Here is a 17,347-nt window from a genome sequence, read left to right as displayed (position 1 = left end):
TTTGAAATCAGTTGTTCCACTTTGTTTAATTACTGGATGTTTCACAATTGAATAAAAACTGCTCACAAGTAGAATGGGTGTAATGAATATGTAGTAAAAGCCTGGAGAAATAGAAAATATAAGAAAAACACAGAGGAAGCTCTTTTGTTTGTCTCCATAAATAATTTTTAACAGAGACTGCCCACAAAGGTTCCCAGCAGAGTCCAGGATCAGATCTTCCTTTAGACTCTTTATGCTTCAAAAAAGTGTTTTTTGGCCCGAGAGAGAGAGAGAGAGAGGGAGAGAGAAAGAGCATAAAGGCATCTTGACTCTGGCATGGTACAAACACTGCCACAGTCTCTTCTTCTCTTCCAGAAAAAATGATATCCAGCTTTTTAAGCTTCTTGTAAGTGAAAACAAAGTTTGAAACTGTCTGTGGTAACTTATAATGAGATCGCTTTCATGGACCAAATTCTGTGTCGTTTTAAAGATGCTTTACTGTTTGTTTGGTAGGATCTTAAAAGCCTTAAACAGAGATGAGGTGCATTTAATTCCTTTGCACAGCCCACAGTCCCCCCCTGCACAGTATATACACACAAGTTTTACACATTTGCATCGACTCATTTGGCCGGCGCTTTTATCCAAAGCGACTGAACAAGTGTGGGACAGCGCTGAAATGTCACATCGTCCTCATGAGCAGGTTCAGGGTCAAAGTCCTGGCTCTATCCCCCTCGATCAGCCTGTGTACGAGTCCCTCCACTGGCTGTGTTTTTGGCTGCTGCACCCCATCACTCTGTGTTAACAGCTTTCCCACACCGTTAATTCTGGATGCCATTTGCAATAGCTTCAGTGGCCTGTCTTATCTCTGTGGCACAAGTCAGGCTTGTCCAGTACCAGCTCTCCTTTCAGTTTACCATAACTGCACCTCTGTGGAAAAACAAATTAAGCAGCATAGATCTCCCATTTCTGCTGTCTCCACAGCGTTAGGCTGTTTACTTCTTGCAATTCTGCCCACGCCACCTTGTCGAGTTGCCCTTGGTTCTACAGCGCTGTATTATGCCGTGTATACATATGCATGCGAGCGGTAATGAGCTCTATAGTTGTGCATTGCATCAGAGATTCTTTGAAAAACAAAACACCAAGACAAAGCAGAGACAAAGAAACATTTCTCTTTAGTAGACACAACATTGGTCCGACCTAATGCTGCATAACGTGAGGTTGTGATGGTGAGCTGCCTGACACTCCTTTTTATTCATCGCATAGTGATTGTCTTCCCACTATTTGTTTGACAGGCGCCATCATGACTATCAGAGGGCACAGCCTGCGAAAGCCCAATCATTAAATTGCTGATGGGTATCAAAGGGGAGCAGCTGCTGTTTCCCCTTCCTTTGTCTTTATTTGCTTCCCCCCCCCGACTTTTTTAACTTCCTACTTTGCCTCATAACTATGCTAACACGCTAACGCCACGTCTGTCTGTCTGTCTGTCTTCTGTCTGTCTCTCTGTCTGTCTGTCGGAAAGTCTTAAGTGGCGAGGAGGAGACTTTCCTCTTCAGTTAAAGAGACTGCTCATTTATCTGTGGGAACTCACAAACTATAAACTGTAACACAATGATAAGAATCAGCCGGCTCGTGTGGCAGCACTTACAGTATGTTAGGACTTTTAATTAGCCTCGGTCAGTAAAGCGCAAAAGGAATTCTGCTAAATCCTCTTCAGCCTTTGTAACATTGTTACTGCAGGGATCTCTTTATTTTGTACCCTGCAGCTCTCTAATGTATCCCCCCCTATCTGTCGCTCCTTTTTTCACTCTCTCACTTTTTTTTTTCTTTCACTTGTCTTGCAGGGCTCCAACGGCTTCAATGGATTCCCCGGGGCCAACGGCGAGAAGGGAGGAAGGGTGAGCCATGAAATTCATTACACTCTCTCCTTTATGAAAGACATGTACACTCAGTCACTGAGGGCTTTACTGTTTGGCAAAGGGAGGTAATGGCAGAATACTGAAACGCATCAGTTGAAGACACTTATTGTAATTAAGTCATTGCTGCTTTGAGTCCAACTGAGGACGCAGGAAGAAGCAGGAAACACTATAAAGCATCTTCTGCTTTCTGTAGTGCAACATAGATGTAGGATTTCTATGCCACTGTTTTCCTAAACCAGCTTTGTATGAACTAAAAAAATATGTAAATACCAAACTTGTGATTGTGTTGAATATTCCAACACCACTGGCAACGTTATGCTGCTCTAACAGTCTCCACTCTTGGGAAGACTGGCTGCAGGGATTTTCTTCCATTCAGCCACAGTAGCATTAGCGAGGTCTGGTAAGCAATATGGCCTGTCGTTCCAGTTCTTCCCAAAGGCTTTGGATGATGTTGAGGTCAGACCTCTGTGAAGCCCAGTCAAGTTCCTCCGCAACAAACTGGAGGGAAAAAAAAACATCTATTTATTCACTTCGCACTGTCATTTAGAAACAGGAAGGACCCTTTCCAAAAATAAAATAAAAGGTGAAAGCACAGTGTTGTGGAATAGCTGTGGCAACAAGATTTCCCTTAACTGTAACCAAGGAGCGAAGCCAAAACCATGAAAAACAACCCTAAAACGTGTGAAAACAGGGATGTCCACATACTTTTGGTACGTGATGTAATCAGGCCTTAGCACTTGAGGGAGGACTGACAGCTATATTCAGCTCTGTGAATGTTACCTCAGAATGGGTCCAGTTGAAAAGGGTTAGAGAAGGTGGATTAGAGGGAGGGTATAAGGGGAGGGGGTTATTATTGACGAGACAAGCTCCTGTCCACTCAGACAGGCATTGAGAGGCAAACACCCCTGGCCCTATAGTGCTCAAACTGACAGGTAGTTCAAGCTGTCAAGTGCCTCTGGGTAACCATTTACCACAGCAATTTGATTATTTATTTTTGTCCAAGGATGCTCAGATGGTTCTATTTCATCCCTCACTCAGCTCAACCCCCTTTAGCATTTGTGTGTGTGTTATGTTTGAGTGTATTTGTTATTATAGAGCTGCTTTAGCCCAAACTTCTTAAAAGAGATGAAAAAGTACTCCAATCGGTTGATGGTACAAGGAATGATTTTGTCCTGAATCAAAGCCTTTGTTTTTCTTTTTCAGGGAATTGCTGGCAAAGCTGGCCCCAGAGGGCAACGCGGACCAACGGTAGGCAATTCAGCTGTCTGCCAACGCAGACAGAACCATCCACATAAATGATTTATTGTGTTGAAATGAAAATCTCTTCCTTTGTGTAGTTGTGTATTGGCTGTATTTTCCTTTTCGTCTTGAGGAGATATGCACTGGACGGCAAATTGTATAGACAGGCAGAGAGGGCCCTAGATATTGATTATCTGTCCTTAAAGCTATTACTTTCTGTTTTGGTTTTTACTGTTTTATTATTATATTTTTCAATATAGAACAAAAAAGAGAAAAGGGCATTTCTTTAACTTGTCATTACTGTAATGCTTTGTATACCATGTATTTAGGGTCCACGTGGAGGCCGTGGTGCAAGAGGACCAACTGGAAAACCAGGTGCAAAGGTGAGAGAAAGGGTCACTTTTTCAGTATTTAGTGGGTTCAGTGATAATTACGGCATCTAAATGCTCAATATCACACAGAGTTAAAGTAAAACAGAGCATTCACACAGACTGGCTTGACCACTGTGAATTGTATGAATATTTGGTTTATTTTAATCGTAGATAGAGTGGTGTGCCACAGGGAACCAACTTAGGACCACTGATATTTTCAGAGTTTACTCATGTGTTTTAGCTGCTAAGGTGCTATAAAAATAAACACTAAAATCCAGTTATTGCACAAGTGCCGAAGTTCATACTAATTATTTTTTATAGTATAATGATATTGAACAGGCAAATAAATAGGATTTGATAAAAATAGATAAATAAAAAGAAAGGAAAAACAAAGTAATTGTGGTCCTCCAGTAATGTGATATTGATGAAGGGAGCCAGCCATGGTGACTTATCTGTGATCAGAGGATGTAAGTTGCTTTATTGATTACTTCAGGTCTCCAAGAGGCAACGCAATTATGTAGGGTTATCCTTTGTGCTATGCACAGGGTTCTGAATTACTGTGTTGTTTAATCTCTGTTTGTCTTTAGCTTTGTTGAGGCGTATGGTTTGTTTGAATGCCAGATATTATGTGTTGTGTGTTTGTTTTTTTTACTTATGTCATAATGAGGGTGTAAATGAATGTATAAAACAGACACAGAAATGTATAAACTACTGTGCATCACATGAATAATTGATCCAAAATTATATGAAACAATAACACTTGAGCCAAATCTTATAGAAATACACATTTGCAAATAGGCTTACTGTATAACCTCTGTGTCAGTGTTTTACATAACTTTCACTCACACTTCACTCTTTGACAGTTTTGACAGAGTTGACAACGTTTCTTTGTGCCTTCTCTTGTTCCTCAGGGCACCTCAGGCAATGATGGACCTCCCGGCCCACCAGGAGAGAGGGTCAGTCCCAGATATTCTTTGATCAATGTCTCTTGAAATGTTGAAAGTTTGTGCACTGAGTGGCGGGAAAAGTACATAACAGGTGCACTGTGCTTGAATCTTATCTCAGAGTGAATTACAGCTATTTGTCACATCAGAATCAAAAGGTGGATAAAGCCTTTGCTCTAGCTACCGACTCCATTGGCTAACTAATCTCATTCCTAATTTGTGCAGCTGAAACCCTTAACATCTATAATGAAAAGTTAATGAAAGTTATTTCTCAATTACAATGGTAAGAAAGCTAAATTTGCCAACTAAAATCCAATTAAATTCCAATTCCAAGTTGAAGCCATGTTGTGTTCCTCATCTCTTCTCTCTGCTCAGTCCATTAATTTTCTTTTTCATTCAAGGGACCTGGAGGACCACAGGGACCCGTCGGTTTCCCCGGACCCAAAGGACCCAATGTAAGTAGCTGCTGTCAAACACTCTGCGAGTCACCACCGTGCACAACAAGTCAATGTTGTGACTTTTCACACTAGCTTTTAAAAATATTAATACTGTACACATTTACAACCAGACGTCTTGATTTTTTTTTTTTAATGAGATGTCTACCTTTCTGACCCCCAGGGCCCACCAGGAAAAGATGGGCTGCCTGGTCATCCCGGACAGAGAGGAGAGACGGTGAGTGGGTAGATTCACCTTCGAACGCATTGTGTTGAGCCATTTGACCCTGAACGCTGCACATCAGCGCCCACTCTCTCTCGTCTCAGCCTTTCACTCACTCGTATAGGTTATTCACAACGTAAAGTATGGATGAAGAGAGCCGAAATAGCATACAAAATGTGTTTGTGGGGTGAAAGTGAAGCAGAAAATGTGATATAGAAGCGCAGCAGTACAGCTGAAGCGATATGATGTATTGTCGTCAGAGCTTATTGAGCTCTGTACTGATACCACAACAGTAGATTCAGAAATATTTATATGTCTTTGCTTGTACTTTGGAGTACAAGTACTGCATCACATGTTTAGTGTGCTTTTATTAGGACATATGTATCAATGACAAAACTATTTTGAAATTGTCTATACATACATGCAGTCACATAATTGTAAGGTAAATACTGTACATTTATGATAAAAATATCTCAGATTCTCTTGGATGATGCAAAACAAAATATAAATACAATTTTAAATTGTAATAATGCAGGAGAAAGGTCAGCACTGTTGGTATTGATACTTTGCAAATGAGTATCCAATCCAGTACTGCTTTTAGATATCGATTAGATCAAGATACTTAATTGTCATTATACACGTGTGTACAACAAAATTAAGGCGCACAGTCAAGGAACAGACTCATAAAAAAAGAGAGAATAAAATAGAATAAATGACTAAAACAGTGTACATCGCTCATACAGTCATTCTAAAGCATCATTAGTATCAATCTGAGACAATCCTACATACAGCACAAATAAACTTGACACCTCAAGGTTTTTTTTTGTCTAGTATGGCTCAGGAATTCTTTGTTTAATGTACTGCAGAAAGTTGACAGGCACATACTATACAATATAACCCGACCTGTGTGCACTGTCAACAATATCTCTCTGTTTTCCCCCCTTAGGGCTTCCACGGAAAGACAGGACCTCCAGGACCTGGGGGGGTGGTTGGACCTCAGGTACATACACAGCACATTTCATGACTGTGGTTTTGAGGAGCTGCTTCCCTTCTTATCCTTCATGTCTGAAATTCACAGCACATACGTACCTGTAACAACTGAATCTTGTAAAAAACAAAAACCTACATACACAGACTGTACCTGTAGATGCATTAGTAGCTTTTTGGAGGCCTCAGGTAATGACGAATGGGCTGGAGATAAATTATTCCAACTCATCAATACCTCCTTTCACCGAGGGGAGTGAAGTATGTTTTGTTTACCAGCATCACCGCAGGTATCTTAAACTCTGATCCCACATGCTGTTACTGTATCAGTCTCATATCTGCGATAGGAGACGGGTGAAGATGAATATGTAAAAACACTTTGACTTTTATACATCTCACGTCCTGTACAGGGACCAACTGGAGAGACGGGACCCAGCGGAGAGCGAGGACACCCTGGATCTCCTGGTCCACCCGGTGAGCAAGGTCTACCTGGAGCTGCTGGAAAGGAGGGTGGAAAGGTAAATGAGCTTTTGTGTTTTGTGTTTTGTGTGTGCGTTATAAACACACAGCACACCAGTGATGAGTATTTACATGTGTTTCAGCTAGTGTTTTCGTTCATCTTGGTTTTTTTTTTCTCCCTGCCCTGTGTGTTCGAGTTTCTTTGTTTTTGCCCTTGGAGGTTGTTGCGGTTGTTTGTTTCTCTTTATCTCGACACTCGAGCTTCTCGTTGCATTTTAATAACCGACTTCTTCTAATATTATATACGGGCTAAAACAAGTAAAATAAAGGAAAACTACTTTTGTTTGTGGCCAAGGCTGCAATAATTATATTATATTGTGCTAGAAAATCAAACAACATAATAACAATTGAAGTCATGTCAGCTTCTATAGTGATGTTGAAAAATGTTTTTGTATTCACTGAAATGTAATTAATAATCATAATTATTTAAACAACTTATGACTTCCAGCTTGTTTTTTAAAGTTTTCAAGCTCTTTAAGATTGCATACACCCCTATTGTTAACAATGAACATTTACAAAAGATAAAATCAGCAGGAGGTCTTAGTCTCCACAATCTGAAATAATGGTTTTATTGGAAAATTGAAGTACAATGGGACAAGCATTAAGATGTCGCCATAGTGGCTTTGTTTAATATCAGAAATTGGCACGTCCCTCCAATTTTGCCATTGCTTCTAAATCACTTAATCAGTGTTTTCACCCATAATGAGGTGTAATTTCAGCTTTTTGTTCTCTTTCCCATTCAGCCCTCTTCATTGTTTTCACTCTAAAATAATTCTGTGTTTAATGGCTCCCTGGCAGGTTATCAGATGTCTGTTAAGTGGGTATTATTTAATTTTCCTCTCTAGGGTGATCCAGGTCCCCAGGGCCATGGTGGCAAGGCAGGACCTGCAGGCCTGAGGGGCTTCCAGGGAGCGAGAGGTCTTCCAGGGGCCATGGTAACAACACACAGACCACCCACACTTTCAGACAACAACACTCAGACAAACATGCTCACAATTGTGCACATAGCAGTGTTTTTGTCCCACATCCTGAGCACACACCGGGTTGAATCGAGCTCCAAACTCCAATTACCAGGCTAACAACCTGCTGTTAAACCAAATGTCAGGCTTGGCTGTGGACCCGACTAGAAGGTGCAGAGCTGGCCTGCACAGACGTAATGGAGAGGACTTAGTCCAGACACAATATTAACTCACTTTATCATCATTTATCTCAGCAAGGTTGAAGTAGGTTAAAGTGTGTCGTAAATGGGGCTTTGGCAAAGCATTTTAGCCAGTAAATGTCTCTGTAATCAGCTGTGGTCTGTGCATTTTAGAGGCATTTAAAGCAGCGCTGGTCTCGGGGCATTTTCTAGGAGGATTTCCTATTTTGTTTTCAATCGAAGGGTGAGTCAAAGCCCCCTGATTCTGATCCAAACCCACGACTATGCGACTATGCGAGCATGCTACGCAGCCTGCAGAGTATCCCAAATTAATTCTCAAAAGGAGTGGGTGTGGGTGAGGAAAAGTTCAAGGTGAGAGAAGAAGACGACGGCGGCTGTTAGAGGCTGACTCAGAATCAGTTTGAGGCTGGAGCTCATCTCAAGGCCGACCATTAAGAGAGTGCACGACAGACAGGCACTGTCCAGACTTATTACCACTGTTATGTTTGTCCTGTGTGTGCAAGGAGGGGGGTGGGGTGGATTCCTCTTCATAACAGTAGCACCCACACACACACACACACACACACACACACTCTCTCTTAGCGATTCCATCCAGTAACACACAGACACAAACACACATGAAGGCGTACACCTGTTGTATGAGCAAGAGCATGAAAAGATAATCTCATCCTGTTTGCTGACACAGTGCAGTACAGGTACAAAGAGTTTGGACTGGCACACACACACACACACACACATACACACACACTCTTTATCCTGTCCCTCAGTCTTGGGGAAAGGCACAGTAGCGATATACAAGCCAATAAATAACTTTTTGTGTGTCCAGCAAAGAAAGATCCTTCCAGCCCTCTAATGCACTGTGGTAAAATGTGGAAGCCAGAGAGGTGGAGAGTCTGCTTGGCAGCTTCCGCTCCCCCTGGCTCTGCTGGAGCCTGTAAATTAGTTATTATAATGAAAGTCTTTACTGCCTCCGGTGAACTGTGTTTTCCATACGCAGCCTCATGCAGCCTCCTGGTGTTGTGCTTCAGCAGCACAGGCATTGCCATTCAGGGCCAGAGATGTGGAGGAAGTGACAGAGTCCAGAGATAGATGGACTACACCTGAACCTGTGACCCACTGTGGGCCTTGATCCCTCCTCTGTTTCATTTCCTTTTTAAGCACATTTAATGGCACCTTTTGTATTCATAATATAAATTCGCCCACAGATGACGATTTATCATAACTTTTTAAGATTTTTTTTTTTTTGAGCTGCGGCCAGAGCTGATGCTTGTGATTTTAGACAAATACGAATTCCCTCCCACTAATCTTGTTAACAGTATGTGGCCAGGAATGCCTGATTGCTTTAATCATCAGGTTAAATGGTTATTTTCTTCCCAAAAAAGTTATTTCCTCTCTTTAGACCTTCATTTGTTAATTTATGAATTAGGTGATCACCAGAAAATGAATCGCTAAAAGTATTTACATAATGAATTCATCATTTAAAGTACTTTTTTCCCTGCAGAAATGCCAAAAAAGCCAAACAAAAATGCTGATTTCAACTTAACTAATTTTCATTTTAATGCTTTTACTTTGTTGCATATTTTTATATTGAATATTTTAAAATGTTTTCTTTTGTCCAGCCAGTAGAAAACACAAAGACCATGGCCATGTTGCATTGCTTCTGGACATTTTATAAACAAAACAACTCATATAATAGAGAAACAATCCACAGGTGAATCAATAATGAAAAGAATCTCCTGGTGTATAACCATGAGGACAGCTCTGAATTCATGTGCCTGGGTTTCAACACGTACTACGTCTCCTCTGGCAAAGTGGATTTCATTTGTGCTGCTCATAGTGTTAAAAGAAATCAGCTGCAACACCTTCATCCAGAAGCAGCGTCTGATTTTCTCTGGTTAGTCCACAGACCTCACTGTGAGCAAGAAAGTAGTAGTCCAATGAAATCACTGCTGCTGGATGTTTAAAATGTCATTTTTCTTCACCACAACCAAAAAAGCCTTTCAGCTCTATGTGATTGGGGTGAAAGAAGAAAAATCTCAGACTGATACTACAAAACCTGGACAAATGAATACCAAAGGGAGAATAGTTTTTTGTATTTTTCAGTAGAGCTGACCTTTTATTGACCTGCTATCTCACTACATGGGGAGAGACATTACATGTCAATTGTGAGCGCATATAAAATAAAATAAAACATCAGAGGCAAATCTTCTATATATCCAGAAAACATGCTATTAGTAGGGTTAGAAAACCAGAGAGTTACTTTATTCCTGTCTGGGTCCTAGCAGTGCACATGCTCATACACAGGTACAGTACACACACACACACACACACACACACACACACACACAGTTGCACACATCCACGCACGCCGAAACATTTAAAGGCCCATTTGACAGCTGTGATTACTGCTCTTTGAATGGCATTGAGCGGCGGCCCGCAGCGGGTGAGATCTAACCCTCTCCTGTCCTTTTTTGCTTTCAGGGTCCAGGTGGCTTGAAGGGAGGAGAAGGGCCTCAGGGTCCCCCCGGCCCCATCGTAAGTAGCCCGTTGCTATGGTAACCTCATCTCTCTTGCCACAGAGATTGCAGTGAAAAGTGACTTGTGCTTTTGGAAACACAGAGTTGCACATGCTGCGAGCGGCGGCCAGTGATTCAGCTGTAAACGCATTATAAACTGCAGTGTAGAGGTGGGTGCAGCAGAACAGGGCGCTTAGTTAATCAGATATATTGAGGGGTGGGGGGGCAATTAATGCATTTTTTTTAAAACAAATAATTCTCAGTTTGCATCATATCTTGTTTATATTCTAATGTGTGGAGTCGTGTAGGACGCACAATATGCACAACTCTGCTTAAATGTTTATTGTGTTCCCGTTCCACCAGCGAATTACAGCGGATAAACACTGTAGTTTTATAATGATGAAGTTTTAGCAGCCTTATGAAAGTTCACACCACAGTTCAGCGAAAGCAATATGCTGCTTGAGTTGTGGTGTTTGTGCCTCATCAGCTAAGAGATATTCTAAGGAAGGAAATTAAAGGGCCAACAACAACATAACTCTGAAGCATGGTCTAATCATTGCTTAATTGCCTAAGTGAACCCAGTAAGTTGATTGGTCTGCGCTGTTTTTCCACTTAACATTTAGTCGTAACTGTAGCAACTGCTGCCTGGACAGATGGCGGGAGGTTGCGTCTTATTGTCTTCCTTTATTATTTTCACATTAGCGCTTTTTTTCACTCAGTTTATCAGTTGGCGTCTTTTGGCATCGCTGATTAACCTAAATCACAGTTATGGCAATCCTTTTTAGATTTACACATTGTACTGTGTCAAATCCAAACCCGCTCTTACATAGTTTAGGCCCCTGAAAAGGAGCAGGAGTGGCAGGGTAATCCATAAATAAGTGGGGCACTTTTTTCCCTGCCTTTGTCTCTGCACCCAGCCTTAGGAGCTCTGGCGGTGAATCTGTACAGAAAGCTGAGTGACAGGCAGCTTTGAACTGTCTGACATTTTGTTCAAGCGTTAAACGCAGGCTCCCGATAATTGCCCCTGCTCACCAGCGACAGAGCAACACCAGATTAGATGACAGCGGATATGCAGAGCACGGATGAAAAGATGATGAAAGTGAGAAGAGGCGCATTCTCTGAAAGAGTGGAAACCATTTCCACTGCGAAATGAGATAGTTTTTCTTAAATTGGCTTGAAAGTGAGCCATTGGCTGAAAACATGTGATAGACTGTTTTGGTGGTGTTTGGAAAAAACTCCTTAAAAAAAAAAAAAAGGTGTGGGGTGGGTGGGGGTGCAGCAATGCCCACGCACACAAGAGATCTGATATTTTCCTCCATCGATTTCCTGCCAGAGATTGAGCTGCTGTTGTGCAGTGGGAAAGTTTGTGAGTGCTGTGTGTGTGTGTGTGTGTGTGTTTGCTACAGTTTCATAGTATTTTCAGGGGGTTGTGTGTTTGTGTGTGTGCGGATTTTGAAAGAGACAGACGATACACAATAGAAAGGATGAATGCGACAAGTTGAAAGACAAACTTTGGTCGTGTTGTTGTCGTGTCATGCATGATTTTTTCGTTGCAGTTTTGATTTGTAGCTGCAGAGTAGCCACATGTGTGGGAGAAAGAAATGAGGCTAAATGAGAGGGAGGGAAACACACAAACAAGCTCAAGTTGTGTGAGTCAAATAAATGTGTGTGACTCTGTGTATGTGTGTGTGAGTGTCCTGGCGAACAGGTTGGCAGGCTGAGGTTGACAGTTTGGAGCTGTGTGTGTGTGTGCAATTGTGTGTGTGTATGTCACCAGCAATGTCTGTCATAAAATGGGCCAAGGCATATGAGTGCCAGGTGGCAGCTCACATCAGCAGCTGAATCAGAGAGTGTGTGTGTGTGTGTGTGTTTTTGTGTGTGTGAGTCAGGGTGAGTCTTTTGGCCTGGTAGGAGGATGCCACAATGACATGCTGATCAAAAATGTAGTCACAGTTTATGTGATCTGAGCCACCGCGACAGAGATGAGCACCCACCTGTGCAGGGTGAAGAGCGGGGTAATAAGACACGCTAATGTGGGAAAAAAGAAAGAAAAAAAAAAAAAAGAAAAAGCCGAGACCTTCCACGAGGCCTTGGCAGAGAGAAGCAGCTGAATCCTATTAGTCAGATAAGAGTTTACTCATCAGCAGTTCTTATCCAAATGAAGCTCTGAGGCTGACGGCAGCTGTTGTTACCAGTTTATGATTTTATTTCTCCTAAATCAGCTCCTCATAAATCAATTATGACAATAATAATCAAATATAAACACACATTTTCTGTAGCATTTATTTTTACAGGCACTTGTTATATTTTATCTAAACCACAGGAAAACATTTTTGCTTGTTTGAACACACTAAGCTTGGTTTTGTCCTGTTAATATTGCAAAGACAATGATTCACGTTATAGTGGCTATAGTCAGTGAAAGGGGCATTTCTTTAATTTTTTCTTAATTAAAGTGGCCTCTCTAATGAATTCAGACTTTTCATGGTTCAACGTAGACCAAACACATTTCCTGTGTCTTTCATCTGCTGCGCGCTGTTCCCTCACTGCAGGAAATTGACTTTTCTAGTTAGCCGCCGCCTAATACAGCTGTGAGTGATGGGCCTTTGTTCGTTGGTGACAGGGTTCTCCTGGAGAGAGAGGTGCTGCTGGCCCCGGAGGTCCCATTGGTCTGACAGGACGCAACGGCCCCCAAGGACCGCCCGGCCCAGCCGGAGAAAAAGGAGGCCCGGTGAGTTTTTTTTTCTGTCCATCTCTCATCCAATCAAACGCTCCTTTGACTCTTTGTGACGTTTAGGACAGTGACGATTTGAGCGACGGCGATGTGACACCGCCTTATGATTGTTATCAATGTCATGTTCAGGGAGAGAAAGGTCCCATGGGCCCCGCCGGCCGTGATGGAATCCAAGGTCCCGTTGGTCTCCCTGGTCCAGCTGGTCCTCAGGGTCCCCCCGGAGAGGACGGTGACAAGGTGGGACAATGTTGTATAAATATTAGAATAGAAGGAATCTGTGATTTAGATATCTACCTCTATCTAGAATTAGATAATTTTCAAAATAAAAGCACACAAACTGAGGTTGGTTAAGGTTAAGAAATAGTTGAGTTCAACTTCAAAATCTGTAACAATCAGCTCCTGAGATCAAGACATTATAGAGAAAGTGTATTACAAGAAACATAATCTTTATAATATCAAAGAAGACACGATCCGTCTCCAGTCGGTAGTGTCTAATCAGAGATGTAAGGATGTCATAAGCATTTCTCTTCATACCTTCTCACATTCCTTCTTTGGTCTATCATTGATTATAATTATATATGATGCACCATGGCTATTTCAGAGGGTCATGGCACATTATATATATTCAGACTGTGCTGCAAATAGAAAATGCAAGATTTAACACATATACCACACATGAAAAAAACATGCTCTCTCTCATATTTATCACCTGAATAGCAGAGATAGCAGAGTGTTGAACACCTTACAGTGGCAAGAAAAAGTAGATGAACCATTTGCACTCACCTGGATCTGGGTCTCTATGTTCATTTTTAAGTCACATTTACTGAAAAAAAACCAATGTACTTAAGCTAATATCATATACCGTAAACAAGTATAATAAGTGGTTAAACTGACCTCAGTAGTTACAGATTAGTCCTGCACAACGTTGACTCATCATCAGATGAGTCAGGATGTGAAAGTTTGCCTTCAGGTCTTTCACCCCGACAGGTACTGTAGATGTCCTTAGTTTGAAGTCGTTCTGTAGTAGACAAGGTCATTTTATTTTGTCTTCTTCACAAACAATTCAACAAAGATTTTCAAAAACATTTCCCAGTAGCTTTTGTCAAGAGTGAGAGTCGAGGTGCTCTTTTTTTGCTAAACTTCATGCACACTGCAGTTTTTATACTTTATTCCTCTGTTGTGTCCTGCTATGGCCACCATGGTTCATGCATACTACCGTATACATGCATGTGGTCAACTCATGAATGCAGATATCAACCAGCTCCATTCATTTCTTTAAGGTTTAAGCTGTTACGCTGAGCTTCTTTTCTTTTCTTTTTTTTTTTTCTTTACCTCACTGATCATTCTGCATTGTGTCTCTGGAGTCATCTTAGCTGGACGCCCACTTCAAGGCAGAGCAGACACAGACCTAAATCAACTCTATTTATAGACAGTTTCTCTGACTGTGGACTGATGAATAGCTAAACTCTTTGAGATGACTCTGTAACCCTTTCCGCTTTATTCAAGTCTACTTCTTTTTTTTTCTTTTTTTGCCAATCACCGTTCACAGCAGCAGATGTTTCCTGTGAATGGCAAACTCAGTATGTTTGAATATTTTCACAAGTCAAAGTAACTCCAACCCACACCCACATAGCAAAATATATTTTGCTGATGTCATTAACCTCGGGGTTCATATACATTTTCCAACCTACACTGTGAAAGTTTCAATGATTTTTTTTCTCCTCATGGACCAGAACAGCACAGTGATTTGTGTGTCCAGAGTCAAAAGAGGAAGGACAAATGAGCACATAAACGCAGGTTGAGTTGCCTTTTCCTCGCTCCTGTATACGGATAAACAAATATGTACTGAACGAGCCAACGCTCTCCACACCCTGTTTACCCTCAGGCCAGAAAATCCCTCATCAACAGCTGATACACTGAACCACAGCACCGCACCTTTTTTACATTTGTAACCATCGCACCTCTCCCGATCCCAGTCACATCTTCCATCACGCTGTTTTTCGTCAATCACGGTGCCAGTGGGGTTAGAGAGGAAGCCAATCAATTAATTGCAAAACACTCACCCCAAGGTCTTTGCGGGCCAATCAAATTAGAATCTCTTGAGAAATATTTACTGCCCAGTCATGGTAAAGGTGACACTTTAAGATATTGGACTTTGACTAAACATGGGAGCCAAGAGCCTGTTAAAGATGAAGCGGAGTGATGTGATGTGAGCTCTGTTTGTTTGTATTGCACCACAGGGAGAAGTCGGCGGACCTGGACAGAAGGGAAGCAAAGGAGACAAGGGTGAACTTGTGAGTCGTGGTTTTTTTCTCTTTTATTACTTTTCATATAACTTTTTTAATATACGACGCCGGGTTGTGAATGATAATCCATACTAACGGAGGGAGGAACACTAACACTAATCTTAGTTGCTGAATTCTCAAGTGAACTGAATAAATTGCAGAAACATAGGTTACTTGGCAGTGACTCATCTTAGGTTACCTTGCTCTAAACAGCCTGTAGCATATAAAATATTAACTGGAGTGCTGTTGTGTTTCCTAAATGGTTGCTTGGTTTATAATAAAAAAAATAAAATAAAAAAAATAAAAACCAGCATGCCCTGTGTGTATCTTGTTTTTTTAACTGACGTTGGTTTTAGTCACAAATATATTAAATATTGAAATATATTCTCCACCACAGTGAAGTGTTATTCCCCTCAGGTAGACAGTTTGTATGAGGAGCAACAGCTTTCCTGTGCAAATCTTTTCAATAACTTTCTGTTGCCGTCTGGCAGAAAGTGAATGGAAACGGCCAGGTCTCAGAGTGCACATCTCATTGTTCATTGTGTTTTCAGGGTCCACCTGGTCCAAGTGGTCTTCAGGGTGTGGTGGGAGCGCCCGGCCCAGCTGTGAGTATCACTTCTTCCCAGACATCTTGATGTCATTTCATTTCATTTCATTTCTTTATTTATTGAATTGGGACAGTGCACATTCATCAACACTGACACATTAAGCATCAGTGTAAATGTGCCGGACTTAGCACAACTGCTAAATTTCAGCCGCAGTCCCAAGGCAGGTTTCTGTCAACTTTTTTCCTCATGAAATATTATCATGCACTTTTATTAAAGGATGACTTATTCAAGGATCAACCGTGAAATGAAGAGAGTGTCACGACTTGCACACGAATATCCTCTTCAAATGTCACTGTTAAGACATTTTTATAACCTTTATTTGCCAGACAGTGATTTTCTTTTTAAATGCTTTGGTTCTAACATTTCATGCCTTAAAAAAAAAAAAGTAGTTGTCATTGTTCTGATTTTAGTCCCATTGTGAGTTCTGCGTCATCACAGTAAAATGGCAAATCAAGTTTTACAATATTTGCTCCAATTCTAGGCCTTGTAAAGACAGATAAAGTGATGATTCCCAATCAGGAAATGGACCAAAAAGCCTGTGGGCAGAGGTTGTTTCTAATGAAATGACAGAACTGAGCCTGTTTCTGTCAGACTACACAGACGACTCCCTGTTACCCTGTGGTTTCCAACCAAATGCTGTTAAGAGCAATGTGTAGCGAGTGCAGTGTGTTTTTATTCTTGCTGATGGTCCGACAATCAGGTAAATGAGCTGTTTGAGTGTTTGGATAGATTGGAGAAAAAAAAACTGCACACTTGGCTCTTAATGGTGCATAGTTAGAGACCCCTGTTAGAATAAGTTGGCCCGATTTAGAAAAAAACAATGTTTTATTCCTCAAATGGTCAGACATTTAGTGCCGTTCCAGCCGGGTCAGAGATACATTATGTGAGCACTATTGCTTTTTTATTGTTGCCTCTGCAGTCCAAAAACCTCTTGGCTGCGGTTCCTCTTCATTAAAAAAAAAAGAAAAAAACATCATCTCATCAAAGGAATGGTACGCCAGAGTAATATAGTTGAAGTATAAGTAATGTAATATATTATATGATATTATTATTATCAGGGTATCCCAACAGGAGTTGTGTCAAGCACCTACCCATTAATTAAGCTGCAATTACAAATTTACATTTTGCTTCTTTGCTTTGTGATTCTTACATAGGAAAATGCACTTGTGGCCCTCCATTCTCACAAACCACAATGCTACCACAACCTGCCAATCACCTCCAAGTATAATAATGCTGTGGAAAATGCTGCTTGAATGCTGCAAAACATCCTCCACTCATCCATCTCATTAGCACAACAGGATAAGTCCTGCTTCTACAATGGCTGATGGCCACGGGGCAACTACCAGCTCATTGCTGTAAATTATCAGGCCTTAACAACCATTCTAGCAAAAAATTCAGCATCTGCAGGGCTCAGTGGGGGCTAGAGTAGACCCGGTGAG

At 41.4% G+C, this 17,347-nt stretch overlaps 1 protein-coding gene across 3 annotated transcripts in view; it reads left to right on the top strand.

The window, feature by feature from the left end:
- Positions 1-17,347, top strand: part of LOC146970318 (collagen alpha-1(XI) chain-like) — an 86,028-nt gene that overhangs the window by 48,393 nt on the left and 20,288 nt on the right. For all 3 annotated transcript variants that reach the window (XM_085805281.1, XM_085805280.1, XM_085805279.1), the window contains exons 32-45: positions 1,821-1,874; positions 3,099-3,143; positions 3,464-3,517; positions 4,417-4,461; positions 4,851-4,904; positions 5,068-5,121; positions 6,053-6,106; positions 6,501-6,608; positions 7,455-7,544; positions 10,250-10,303; positions 12,905-13,012; positions 13,145-13,252; positions 15,256-15,309; positions 15,852-15,905. In XM_085805281.1, coding sequence (XP_085661407.1) covers positions 1,821-1,874; positions 3,099-3,143; positions 3,464-3,517; positions 4,417-4,461; positions 4,851-4,904; positions 5,068-5,121; positions 6,053-6,106; positions 6,501-6,608; positions 7,455-7,544; positions 10,250-10,303; positions 12,905-13,012; positions 13,145-13,252; positions 15,256-15,309; positions 15,852-15,905 — 936 coding nt within the window. The remainder of the gene's footprint in view (positions 1-1,820; positions 1,875-3,098; positions 3,144-3,463; positions 3,518-4,416; positions 4,462-4,850; positions 4,905-5,067; positions 5,122-6,052; positions 6,107-6,500; positions 6,609-7,454; positions 7,545-10,249; positions 10,304-12,904; positions 13,013-13,144; positions 13,253-15,255; positions 15,310-15,851; positions 15,906-17,347) is intronic.

This window comes from Trachurus japonicus, chromosome 17, assembly GCF_045865225.1.
Source record: "Trachurus japonicus isolate A0001 chromosome 17, Traja_1.0".
NCBI classification, from domain to species: Eukaryota; Metazoa; Chordata; class Actinopteri; order Carangiformes; family Carangidae; genus Trachurus; species Trachurus japonicus.
The sequence above is the reverse complement of the archived record's forward strand: the minus strand, read 5'-3'. Positions and strand labels throughout refer to the sequence as shown.